The following is a 14,001-nucleotide window of genomic DNA, read 5'->3' as shown; positions in this document are numbered from 1 at the left end:
GATTTTCTTTATTGCCAACTCCACGCACCCTTCTCAAGCTCCAAACTCAGCTGGAGTTGGACTCCGGCACCCCTCCAACTGTGTATTGTCAAATACTTTGGGCTCACTGATTGTTTCCTCCTTTCAGTCTGTTCTGCTAATGATGAATGATGCCTTCCATAGCATTTTTAATTTCATTTAGTGTTTTTTTGTTATCTGAAGGATTATTTGATTTTGTTTGATTGCTTCAATCTCTATCAAATCTGTTAGAATATTAAATTGTTTTCTCTTGAGTTTCACTGAGTTTCCTTATATAAATGATTTTAAATCATTATCTGAACATATAGAAATTTTAATTTTTAGATGGCTAATTTCTAACATGTTATTTTGTTTTTTAGAAAAGTTCCCCCAAAACCTTATATCTGCACATGAAATAATTTGTTTCAGTTAGTTGAGTTCATTTGTGGCTATACTTCTAGATATCTTAAGGAATTTCTTTTGCTGTTAGGGTGGGCTGTCTGCTGCTGAGATGTGTTCACAGCCTAATTCTGCCCCTATCAGCCACTGTTGTTGATGGTTGGGGTATGAAACTGTGCTGAACCAGGACCATGAAACTCCACTGGGCACTGAAGCAGGTCCAGAGCCTCAGTCTCTACTCATTGGCCTGAGGACAGGTATCATTACAACCTGCACAGTGCTGGGTTTCATCAATCTGGTAGTGAGTTCTAAAACAGTTCAGTGATTCCTTGCTAATGCTCAAGGATGTATGAAAGGAAAATGAGGCAGCTCTTCAGTGACTCCGGCAGGCCATAAATGAGTCACAAAAGCACCTCACAACAGGATCTGTGCAATATTGGGGATATACATAAGATCTTGCCAGAGGCAAGTGGGTTCATGTGCCAAAACAAATGCGTCTCACTAGGGTTCAGTTTTCTGTCTAAAATTGGGGCAAGTCCAGAGACTGTCCACAGATAGGCAATGGCCTAGGAATGTAAACCATTAGGACAGTAAAGCCCAGCACTGATTTCCAAGACACCTACTCATAGTCCCTTAGTCTCAGTGAAAGGTTGGAGGAGGATGATAAAGGTAGTCTCCTGGTTTCTCAGATCCATGCTATACTGATCACAACATCCCAGGATGCCTTACAGGTTCATCCCAGGGTGGCAATGACACACTCAATCAGCCTCACCCATCACATCACAGGTGTGTCTGCCTGATGCCTGGCATGGCTAGAGCACTGTCTGTGAAAAAAGGTCTTTGGGCTTTTTCTTATGCCAGGGCCTGGCAGAGGGTCCTAAGTTCTCTCATCCAGCGTCTCTACAAGGCTGGAGTCTTGTTTTCTGTGGGCAGTTTTGGGAGGAGTGATGGACATTTTTTACTCTGCATGTAAGATCCTGGAGGCAGGGCCAATGGGCTCGGCGTTACTGAATTTTTTCACAGAGTGCCTGGTGCTAGGACTGATAGAGGCTCCTGCTCCCCAGTGTGAGCTATCTGCCCGTGCTGGAACTGGGGGTGGGGAATGACACAGGCAATTCTTTCCTTTCTGATTTTTTTCAAAGTGATTTTTGTGATCCTAACAGGATGGGGTACTGTGGTCTTTTCCATGGCTTCAACAGCCCTTGGGAAGGTGACTGGGTGTGTGTGAGCGTCTGCTCATGTTGGTGTTTCTGTAGGGACAGTTCTGGAACTTCTTACTAAGTTGTGATCTTGGCCTGTCCCCATTTTGATTTCTGATCCGTTGAGTATATCTTGTTCAGAAGGCATTTGGGATTACAGGGGGATCATATATATATATATATATATATATATATATTTTTTTTTTTTGCAAATATTCCGATACTTCCCTAGGCTAATCTTGATGTGACATTTTTGGTTACAGTACAAAGTACTTGGTATTCTCTCTTACTGTGATCGCTCCTACTCTCCAGTTCTGGAGAATCATAATACTGCATTTCATCAGTAAAAGCCTTTCACTAGTTTCTCTCCTCTCTGTTTGAATTGCATCTCTTTTGGGGGCTTAGATACCCTGAAAGTTTTCTTATGTTTGTTTCCTCTTATTTCCCACACCTCCCTTTTCATTCTCTTTCTTGAGAGATTTTCACAATTTTATCACCATTTTCATTTTTTTTCTGAGGCCATTTTTTATTCATCTAGGATTTTTCTTTCAGATTCATTTTATTTATAGCTGAACCGGTAAAAATGGTGTACAGTCTCCATAAATGTGGCTTGAGCTTATATTTTGCTATCTTCTCTTTTAGTGTAAATGGATAAAGAATAAGTTACTTTGCTGGAGGAAGCCAAAGTTTTAAGATTGTATGTATGTATGTATCATCTATCTATCTATCTATCTATCTATCTATCTATCTATCTATCTTTATTTATGTCTGATTAGGTTCTTCAAAGCAATACCGTCTAATGTCTTTAAATAAGGACAATTTTTTATTGTTTCATTTTATGACAGTTTCATAGGCTCTGGAATTCCCTCAACCCCTTCCCAAGCCCTCCCCCCGTATTGAATTTCTCCATATTGTTACAGTGGTACAGTTCATAACCAGTCATGATTCCTTCATTGTGGGCATGGACCATGCAGAGAGTCCAGCAAAATAAGGAAATTACGCCTGTCTATTAGCATTTATTTTTCAAACTTTCTCTTATGCTCTCTGTTTCTTTTCCTAATAAAACATTTTGGCTCCAGTCTGTACCGACCCATCCTCTCTAGAAAGAAACCTTTAACAACAGGGAACTTCTGAAGAATCTGAACCCCAAGGCTCTCACAGACAGCTGGGAGGCAGGTGGGGGGCAGAGGGAATAAAATAGAGATAGAAAGAGTGAGACAGGCAGTCTCATGCAGGCCAGAACTCAATCTGAGTCCTCCATGTGTGGCAGGGGCCTGATGACTTGAGCATCACCTGCTGGATCCCTGGGTATGCATCTGTAGTGGAAGGTGGGATGGAGGGCAGTGCCAGGACTCAAACCCAGGTATTCTGGATAAGATGTGGGTGTCTCAAGTGGCGGCTCAACTGCTCTGCCAAACAGCACACCACGCTTTTTGGAAGGACTAATGGATTAGGTTTCATGCACCAGAATTTGAGTCCTAGCTCCTGTTAGCCTTGTGCTGAGGATCAAGTGATATTAAGTACTAGAAGTACTCTGCAAAGCATAAAGCACTTCATGAGTCTTGGACATTATTAATAAAAGTTGTGACATTTGGGCAGGTATTCAAAACATTACTGAGAGCTGGTTTCTTTCCCCAGACTGCTCTACTTGAAAGGAAAAGTTAATTTAAAGCAATCAAGTAAAAATATTGACACAGCTCAATTTGCTGAAAGCTGATGGGATTTTAAACTTTTTGATAAAATCCTGAACTTCTGGATAATTAAGTTCTCTCATTAACGAAATGGTAAAGCAACTTGGACATCTCAGTTTCTCTTGCAGATTTTGGCTTTAAAAAAAATGAGACTGCTTTTTGTCCTTGTGTGTTCATCAAGCCAAGTCAGATTTGTTAGGCCAGAAAATGAATTTATCAGCAAATGAGGCTTGCTTTTTAATCCAGTGCACCCTTGAAAATAAATTTCTATAATATATAATCAAGTCTTACAGCTCAAACTCTGTCCAAAATTACAACCAGGAAGAACAAAAAATTACTAATCATATTATTATTTTTATGTGTAATAAATTAATTGCATTTGGATGAGGGAGCTTTTTAAATTAGTGAATTTACTCTGATTATAAAACAATGGTTAGATTTTAAAAGTGTTCTTGAACATTCAAGTGTTGTACTCTGTATTCTTTTTTGTTATGGACAATATATAGCCAGGATTTTTCAACAAAAATAAAATTCATTATTTCATTCCGTTACTACCTATAGTTGTACAAGGTAATTTGTTTACCTATCATACAATCAAACTCCACAAAATACGATTCTAGGCCTCCAAGCAGCCTCTGCTCCAACTTTTATGGACTACCTGTGACAAAAGCCCTGCCTTGCTACAGCTGTGGACATACAAATACCTCTGCTCCAGTGACTTTCTGCAGGAATTGTAATTTATTTTCCAGTCCGGTAAGAAATTGTTTTTTTGAGCAATTTAGTAGTCACACTGACAACTTAGGTTAGATCAGGAAAGCGTCTGCTTATTCTCCATACCTGTCTTGTGCAATTATGGTAGCCGGTGCCCACTTGCAGCTACTGAATACTGGAGAAGTGGCTAGTGGCACTGATGAATGGAATTTTAAAATTTAATTAATCTAAGTTACATAGGTACATGAAGCTGACCTGGGAAGCATGATTTTATATCCTCACAACTGATACATGCATAAGCAACTTCTTGAAAAACTTACTTTCTAACAGAACAGCTGATAATTGTAAAATGTATTATTGGTTCCATATGTAGACAGGGCTTGGTGCCCAGATGGAAGAAAAAAAATCCATGCAATAGCTTATGCCTTTGAATATTGGAAAACATTGTTCCAGAATAATGAACAGTAAAGGGAAAAATTACTACAAGTATAGAAACATGTAAAACGAGTGAAGAAACACTAACTGGGTCTCAGCATATTTTGTGTGTGTGCTAAAGCATATTATTCTTTGCGCCTTCATTCTGCTGACTAATGTTTGGCATCAGATCCTAAACTCCTACTACTTAGGGGTGTTGTCTCTTAAGAAAATGAAGTTTACTTTCTTCTCAGTGTTCCTTAAAACCTTGAAATCTTAAAAATAAACTTTCAGTGGTCTGCACTGGAAGTCATCCCCAATGGTCCACTTTATTGTTATTCATTTCAGACTCCCTTGATAGTAAATTAATATTCTTATACAGTTATCAGATGCAAAAAAAAATGTCCTTCATAGTATCATGGAGCCACATTCCTCCCACTTATTCTTGCTCAGTTTCTGCTGCAGGTAATGCATGGAACATCCACAAAGACTAAAGCTGCTTGTACTTTTTCTTTTATTTTTTTTTAAAACCACTCTCCTCCTACTCAAATATTCAATTTAAGTTGAAACAGAAGTGGGGGGAGGGAGGGGAAAAAAGAAGGTGGGAGGAGGAAATCCCTAACCTTATGGAACTGTATTGTAAAAAATAAAAGTAAAACAGTATAAAAAAATAAATTGAAACAGTATGCTTGTTACTACAGCAGAAATAAATCTTCTGGCATATCAGATCACCACCCAAATCCGAAAGCTTAGACGTTCTGCAGCTTTAACTACTCAGCAAGAAGAGAAGAAATTTCAGGTTGTAGAAATATGCCATCTATAATGAAATACCATTCCCACGTTATAGATCACAAAATATATTTTGTTGTTCTTAACTTATTTCAGGAATGGTCCCACAACCAAAAGGTGTGGATGGCAAAGACAGCAGCATCCGCTCTGTGCTGAAGAAAATTCCGAGTCATTGAAAAGAAAATGAAATGCTCTGTAATGACTATACGTTATAAACTAAGTTCAAATAATACACTTCTTATTTCACAATCTCTAACACTGATGTATGCCATAATTCCACTAGCTCTTAAAATAGAATGCCTATTTCAAGTTACTGCTTTAGGTGGCACAAAAGCAATTCCACAGGTACCAAACCTTGGCATTCTAAATAAACACGCTGTTCTTCAGAATTGGGGCATACGTCTGGCCGGAGAAGATAATTGTAATGCAGGGAACAATGTTGTGTTCTGCTCTATCACTTAATGATCAATTATGTTTCACCAAGTAATTCATAAGACACAGCAGGTCATTCCAGAAGCAACATAACTGCTAACCTCTGCATGGCCTGTCTGGTATAGTTAATTGACATGAACAATGCATGGACCATTTCCTGAAAAAGATAGTTTTCTGTTTGGGAAAGCAGGGTACCTGCTCAAAATTAAGATTGCACATGGTACCTGCTCAAATTCCAGATTGCACATTAAGTTTTGATTTCGTTTCTCTCTCTCCTTTTAAAAATAGAACTAAATAGTAGCTCTACCAAGCAATGAAAAATTGAATTTGGAAAATGACCCCAAAAGGACTTAAGGAGATGGATATTACCATCTAATGATTACACTGACACTTACCTGAATGAGGTTGGCAGCTGGGTTCCTTCGTTTCTCAAAGTGCTTCTGGCGGTGCTGTTCCTGTACTTTTAATGCAAAACCTGAGCCAAGAATGCCCTGGAATAAAATACAAAAATAAGACTAAAAAATTTCAAAAGCACTGTGAAATAATACAAATATTTAAAAAAATTTTAAACAGATTTGGGAGAAGACAAGCAGTATATAACCTGTCCATAAGCATGTTCTTATGAAAACAAACATTATTTATCTCTATTGTAATACCATCAACCAGTGGCAAGTTATGAGGTAAACTGCTAAGAGATATAGCAGCTTCTGTTCTTTAGTAATTCAATTAGATATCACTACTTACTGTGTACTGTGGTACAGTAAGAGGCAGCATAGTTATAAATTAAACGCCATATTTGGCCTTCTCCATGACATTTATTTATGTCTAAATTATAATGAGTGGTCTTATCCAGTATTAGAATTTGGAGGTTATGTGCCATGGTATTTTAGACAGAGCTGCATTGTAAATGTAGAAGAGCTAGATGCTCACTGATGTGGACATGGGAGTATGTCTAGCATTTTAGGACACCTTGAAGTTGTATTTTCCATCCACGAAATGAAGAAGAATGTATTCTGTACTGACCAAGATAAAGCGAAACCGGGGGCGGGGGTGTGTGGTTATACAGATGAGACCAACAAACACTCAGCTTTGAACACATGTAAGATTTTTCTGCTTGTACAGTGAAGACTAAATCATGGATCACTGCAACGCACATTTTTATTTCCCTCAATTTTAATCTCACATGTCAGAAGTCTTTGCATTCTTGGATAGGCTCACCTACTTAGAGCTTGGGTGATAATATTAGTGTTCCTTCCATGTTACAATATTATTATTGGGGCTAGTTTTACTGCCCTTTTCATCAAATTGGTCTGTCCCAATTCTTGTTATTTAATGTTTTATCCTCTTTTCAGTTTTATTTTTCTAATATCCAAGAACCAAGTTGCTTTGTCTCATTCTTGGGATAGCTTTCAATTTCCTAAATTCAGTCTCTGCACCTTTCCTATAACTCTCAGATTTATTAGTATGGGACTTGTGGCTTCACTGCTTTCAAGTGTGTGGATTATACTTTCTAGCTATAAATTATTAGCTTTTTATTAAACTTCAAGGAGGCTACCCCTTAGGTTAGAGCTGGGCATCTGAAAAGTACTAAGTCACTAAGCCAGTGTTTGCCATAGGTAAGCAACTGTTGCTTTTCTTTAAGTAGTTCAGAGATGGTATTGGCTGCCTGGAGAGGTAGTGGGTTTTTCATCTCTAGGAGGTGTTAAGTCTCAGCTGGATGACAACTTGGCTGAGATATTTTTGGCTTCTAGATAGCCTTTAACTTTCCTTTTTGCCTTGAGGTTTCATAATTGTGAGCACATCTTGGACAAAAAGCAGACAATAAGTAATGCAACCAGGTTAAAAATATACAATTATACAATAATGCTATTTGATGTTAATGTGAAATGATCTACTCCATTATTAATTAGGACAAATGATTGGACTATGAAATTTGAAATTACATCATAGGCTCTGTTTTCCATCTCTTTTTTTCAGTGGCTGTCTCATGCTCTCTAAGGTCTGAATCACTCGCAGGCTGTGCTTGTGCAAACTAAGCTTTATAAAGACTGGAATCTATGGTCGGCTTTGCAGATTTGAACATGATTTTCCTCCACCTAGAGATTATACAACGACCCTCCCTTTGAAAGTTTTAACTTTTTCTTATTAAAAATCATTTAGGAAAACAGACTTACTGCTTTTTTAATGTAAATTTTCTTGAAATATTAACATGTAGCAGAATAGAAAGCATTCTAACTTATAGTATATATTTATAATGTATATTATGTGTACATTAATTATATGCATATAACCTACTTGGAGATGAGTAGACCTTACTACATGGAGATGAGGTTCAGGGTGAAATCTCCTTTGGAAAATGAAGATAGGTCCTATGCAGCACCAATTTAGCATCTGCTAAACAAACTAAAATGTGCTGAAAATCACGTTGGCATTGCTTAGGAACATACATTAGTAGAAGGCAAATGTTTGCTACACATCTCTTGCGCCAGACTGTACATTGCAGCAGTTATTAAACAAGGCCTGCTCACTGTCTCATAATGGCTCTGTTCCAGCTTTCCTCCACTCTCTCTGAATACACAACTCAGTGCACTTAAATAGAAGTCTGGTAAAACCCATTGTGATATATATACACATGTACAACGTGGCTAGCCTTTGTACATGCGTGCCATCTTTTCGAAATTCAACACCAAGTTTTACGAAGCTTTAGAAACTGAGTTTTGTTTTTATTGCTTTTCTATGAGAACAATACTTAAATGTTTGAGTTTTAAGTTTGAATTCTATGCTGCGAGGTGCTACTCAAACACCAACTTAGAAAACAATCAAGTTTTGGCGAACATTTAACATATTTCCCTTCAAAATCTTCCAGATTATATAAAACCACATAAAATTTTAATTTTGTTGAAGAAATTTTCAAGAATGATTACTTAGTCGCTCACCTTTAATTTAATGTAACAACATAGTTTAACCTCTTTGGAATGGTTTAGGGCTTCATTATGTGGCCCAGACACTTCACTGCACTAGATATAGTCAGCTTCCACACACAGGTTGCCCTTCATGCTAATTGGCCCCAAGTCTTTACACTTTTTGAACACTTAGATTTGCTTGTTTCTTACAGATTTTGTTCTCCTTTCCTTGTTCTCAGGCTCTCACCATTTCTTCCTGTTGGTTGTTCTATCATCCGGTTTCTACAGTTGCAATATATGTTTTCCAAACAATTGTGAAATGGTGGAGTCAGCTAATCAGAATTTCTTCGCTAATCAGATTCACGATTACAGTTCCTGAGGCTCTGCTCTGGGGCAGCACCTACAGCATAGTGTATTTTAATAGTCCAGGGCTACCTAACTTCCTGTTCACATTCACTAAGTCATAGAGGTTGCCATACTTGTGGCATGAGAATAAATGTAATCACAGTGCAGCACATATTGTGTGCCATTAGTTTGGGAATAAAAATCCAAACTGCATTTTACCCTTTTGAAAGGTCTTTTCCTGAATGGAATGTGATTGCCGAGGGAATCTCTGCTCTGTACAGGGGTTGTTGAGATTAACAGGGGAGTTAATTTTGGAAAATGGAATGTTTTCCTAATCTCCTTTGATGTATTATGCTATACCAGGAAACATGAATTCCTAGATTCACGTAAGAAAATTCAAGTAAGATATATTGAGAGACTTCTTAGTAAGCACATGACTTACATCATCATATTGGCTTTTACAAAATTTCTCTGAGATTAATCACTCTTCCTCCATTCATTAATGAAGGAATATCACTATTTGAGCTGTGTACCCTCAAGCTTCACAGGTGGAATTCTGTCCCCCAGTGCATCAGCATACAACCTTATTTAAAGGTAGGTCCTTCCTTACAGCTGTATATGGTTTAAAATGAGGTTGTAAGGGTAGCTTTAATACAGGGTGGGCAGTCTTTTGTCAGCCAAGCATGTTTTGGTGTTTGTAACATCTGCAGACCACACGAAATTATCAATTAAAATTAGCCTACTAGGGCTGGCACAATGGCTCAACTGGCTAATTATCTGTCTGCAAGCACTGGCATCCCATTAAGGCATCAGTTTGTGTCCTGGCTGCAACACTTTCCATTCAGCTTTCTGCCTATGGCCTGAGAAAGCAGTAGAGAATGGCCCAAGGCCTTGGGACCTTGCACTGATGTGGGAGAACCAGAAGAAACTCCTGACTCCTGGCTTTGGATTGGCTCACATCTGGCTGTTGTGGTCATTTGGGGAGTGAACCAGAAAATGAAAGATCTTTCTCTATCTCTCCTTCTCTCATAAATCTGCCTTTCCCACAGAAAAAAATAAACCTTTAAAAAAATTAGCCTGTACGATTGATTGAATTCTGAGTCCTGATTGTAATTGCTTTGGCCAGACAAAATAATTTCACAGGTCCTAAATGATCTGAAGCCCAGACCCTGCTGATCCAAAAGGGTTGCTGTCCTTTTAAGGAGAAGAAAATAGGACATAAATTATGCGAAGAAACAGGAAGAAGGGGACTCTCCACAAACCAAAGAGAGGCCTGGGCAGATCTTTCTTTCATGGTCTCAGAAGCAAAAAATTCTGTCAATATCTTCATTTTGAATTCTGGCCTCTAAAACTGATAGGCAATAAATGTCTGTTGTTTAAGCCACATAGTCAGTGATACATGTCATGGCAGTCTTAGGAAATGAACACGGAAATGCAGTGAACAACAAAATCAGAATTCAACTGTGGGGTAATGTCTAAGCCTAGACATCACTTTTTAAAAGATTCATTTATTTATTTTCATTGGAAAGGCAGATTTACAGAGAGAAGGAGATACAAAGATCTTCCATCTGCTCATTTACTCCCCACATGGCTGTAGTGGTCAGAGCTGAGCTGATACAAAGCCAGGGACTTCTTCCGGGTCTCCCAAGCTGGTGCAGGATCCCAAGGACTTGGGCCATCTTTCATTGGTTTCCCAGCTCATAAACAGGGAGCTGGATCAGAAGTGGAGCAGTCAGGACATGAACTGGCACTGATATGGGATTCTGGTCTTGTAGGTGGAAGATTAGCTATCTGAACCACCATGCTGGCTCCTAGATACCATTTTTCAAGTTTTTTTTCCCCCCATGACTTTGAGCCCTTGGGGAGCAGAAACAGCTGCACTATCTGGAGTTGGGCATTGACCATGGAAGCAGTATCCTCTGCATTCACTCATGGGTACCAGCGACGTCCGGGGAGCTAAAATCTAGTGCTGAAAGTCCCTACCTCACCTCCCTTCTCCTCCAGCATCCTGTGGAGGAGTGCTTTGTAGTTTCTGTTTAGCAGAGGCTGTACTGTGGCATCAGCTTGTATCTGGAACAAAACATGGCTATTTTCCACAGGCCAGCCTGCTGTCAATACCTTAAAACTCCTTTTCGTTGGCTCCCTCACCCTTGTGCGCATGAGTGGAGAACTTGGGGTTGGAGGGCAAACTGTAATATTTTGACCAACTACATTTAAAGAAACAAGAGTAAGATGATCAGAGTTGCAGGCTTTATCCATTAAGCAGAAAATAATCACAAGCTTGGAGGAAGATAAATGTATCCCTCATTCTGATAAGATGCAGAAACTGCTCATTAAGAAAAATCGATGATGATGACATAAGGAATAAATCATCGGACACATTTCAGACCCTTTAAGGTCACATGCCTTTCACTCAAATGGACCCAAGGAAAATACTTCACTTGTGCACATTCGTCTTTTCAGTGGCTCATGGTATGATTCAATGTGGAGCCATTTGTTTAAAAAGAAAATATCTTTAAATCTTTGCAAATATTTTAAATCTTTTTGTAGCATGTTGACTGACTTGTGGATGTCATTAGAATTGTAATTTGGCCACAAAGACCTGGATAAGATTAAATTCTCATATTAAGTATCTTCAAGGGAGGATCATTATTTGTAAACTGTCTGCCTAAATATAGTTAGAACAGTCAATATCATATTAGAAAAATTATAATTTTAAATGATACATTTTCCCAAGCATACCAATTTGCAAGATCTCACTCCAGTAAGACCTAATTTAAGATGCTTTATTGTTGTACAGATACTCACAGCAGGAAGTGCAAAGAAAGAAATGCCAAGGAGTGCGAAGCCTGCGGATAGCAATCTTCCCAGCCAAGTTAGGGGAGTTTTGTCTCCATAGCCGATAGTTGTCAATGTAATCTAAAAACAAAATAAATAGAACATGTAGCTTAAGAAGTTGAGAGAAAAGTTAGGATCTGTGAACAGAAGGCAAAGTCACATTTCCATTAAATCATTATTCAACAAGTGTCGTTGGTGAATTTTATTACTGTGCTCTAATTTTCCATGACGCATAACAGAACTTCACTTTGTTTAAGGAAGGGAATAACCTACATACTTGTTCCTTCCTTAATACACAGTTTTCCATCTTTTCTAAGTGGATTCATAGAAATGTTATTTAAGCAAGTGGATAACCATGATTGCTACAGAACTGATAGTGTTGTGGATTTAGGACTGGATCTGTACACAAAACAAGCTTGCGTTCATTAATCCTGCACATTCATTATCTTGGAAGGCATTTCCTTCCCTTCTTCATTTTTTTCTTTTTATTTAAATAAAGTAGTAAGATTTCATATTTGTCAAGGTACAGGTTTAGAAGCATAAGGGCTTCTCTCTCCCCCTCCAGTTCTTCAGAAGATACTTTGTGAAGGCCTGGTGTGAGCAAGGTAAGTTATGATTTACAGAGCAACAAAAATGAGGAGACTATAGCTCTTGACCTAAGATACTGATGGTGGACCCAGTGTGATGTTCATTGGTTAAATTTTTGCTTTGCATGCACTAGAATCCCATGTGGATGCTGGTTCATGTCCTGGCTTCCCTGCCTTCCAGATCCCTGCTTGTGGCCTGGGAAGGCATGGGGCATGGGAGACCCAGTAGAAGCTCCTGACTGCTAGTTCCAGATTGGTTCAGCTCAGGCCATTGAGGCCACTTAGGGAGTGAACCAGTGGATGAAAGATATTTCTTTCTGTTACTTCTTTTCTCTGTACATCTGATTTTCCAATATAAATAGATTTATCTTAAAAACAAAATTAACATTATAAAAAGATACTGATGGTGTTTTAAAAGAGACATGTCATGCAAAAAAAAAAACACCCAATTAAAACACAAAATAGGGTCAGCTAGGGATTATGAATGGGACCTGCTATGGAAACTCAAGGAACAGACTGAATATTTATCAGTTTGGAGTATCAAGGAGGCTTAACTACGGGTCAGCATCACCCCTCTCACGCTTTGAAGGAAGAGTGAGATTTTGAGGCAGAAATAATTAAGAAAGGTCTTGGGGGTAGGAAACAGGTGGGTGAGTACACAGCAGTGAGAACAAACAATGGGAGGTTATGGAAAATCAAAGCTGTGCAGCTCAACTGAGCATGGTTGAATAGAACAGGATTAGTGACTTCTTCAATTTCTGTCAATAACATTCAACAGCCATTCATTGTATAGGTTTTCACCCCCTTGGTTAAATTCATCCTCAAGTATTTTATATTTGGTAGCTATGACAAACAAAATTTTCTCTGGATTTTTGAAAAAGTTGTCAATGTATAGAAAATATTGATTGTGTGGTGACTTTGTATCCTGAAGTTTTGCTATATTTATTAGCAATATTTAAGACTACCCATGGACTACCCATGGAGTCTTATACACAGAACATCATGTCTTCAACCAACAGCAACAATTTTACTTCCTCCTTTCTTATTTGGATGCCCTTTATTTATTTCTCTTGTTTCATTGCTCTGGCAAGGACTTTATGCTGAACAAAGTGGCAGAGTAGGTATCTTTGTTTCGTTCCAGATCTCAGAGGAAAAGCTTTAAGCTTTTACTGTTGAGCATAATGTTAGCAGTAGGTTTATTGTGTATAGCCTTTATTTTGTGGAGGTACAGTATTCATATGCCTAACTTGTTGATAGTTCTTATTATGAAAGGATTTGGGCTTTTGCCAAATGCCTTTTCTCCACCCAGTCCAGATGATATTAAATAGAATTGCAAAGATGACAAATAATAATAGGTTTCACTTACTTGTGGAATTTAACACAATCAAACTCATAGAGGCAGAAAATGGAATTTCAGCAGTTAACAGATGCTAGAGGTTGGGGCATAGATGAAGATGGCCAAAATGTACAAAGTATTAGATCAGAAAATGGACTTGTATGTTTTTGAGATCTTTTGTGTAGTATGTCAAATATGGTTAATAACACTGTATAGCACATTTAAAATTGCCAGAAAAGATAAACTTAGTGTTCTTACTACAAAAAAAATGAACTATTTGAGGCCATAAACTATTAATTAGTTTGACTTAATTATTCCACAATGTATTCATAAATCATAACCATACTCCATAAAATTAAC

At 38.2% G+C, this 14,001-nt stretch overlaps 1 protein-coding gene across 5 annotated transcripts in view; it reads right to left on the bottom strand.

The window, feature by feature from the left end:
- KCNQ5 (potassium voltage-gated channel subfamily Q member 5) overlaps window positions 1–14,001 on the bottom strand; it is a 520,388-nt gene that overhangs the window by 72,703 nt on the left and 433,684 nt on the right. For all 5 annotated transcript variants that reach the window (XM_040983626.1, XM_040983627.1, XM_040983628.1 and 2 more), the window contains exons 6-7: window positions 11,689–11,799; window positions 6,028–6,123 (exon numbers count right to left, since the gene is read on the bottom strand). In XM_040983626.1, coding sequence (XP_040839560.1) covers window positions 6,028–6,123; window positions 11,689–11,799 — 207 coding nt within the window. The remainder of the gene's footprint in view (window positions 1–6,027; window positions 6,124–11,688; window positions 11,800–14,001) is intronic.

The sequence above is a fragment of the Ochotona curzoniae genome, unplaced genomic scaffold (assembly GCF_017591425.1).
Source record: "Ochotona curzoniae isolate NIBS_2020 unplaced genomic scaffold, NIBS_Ocur_1.0 contig_3819, whole genome shotgun sequence".
Classification (NCBI taxonomy): domain Eukaryota; kingdom Metazoa; phylum Chordata; class Mammalia; order Lagomorpha; family Ochotonidae; genus Ochotona; species Ochotona curzoniae.
This window is presented reverse-complemented; position numbering and strand designations above follow the sequence as displayed.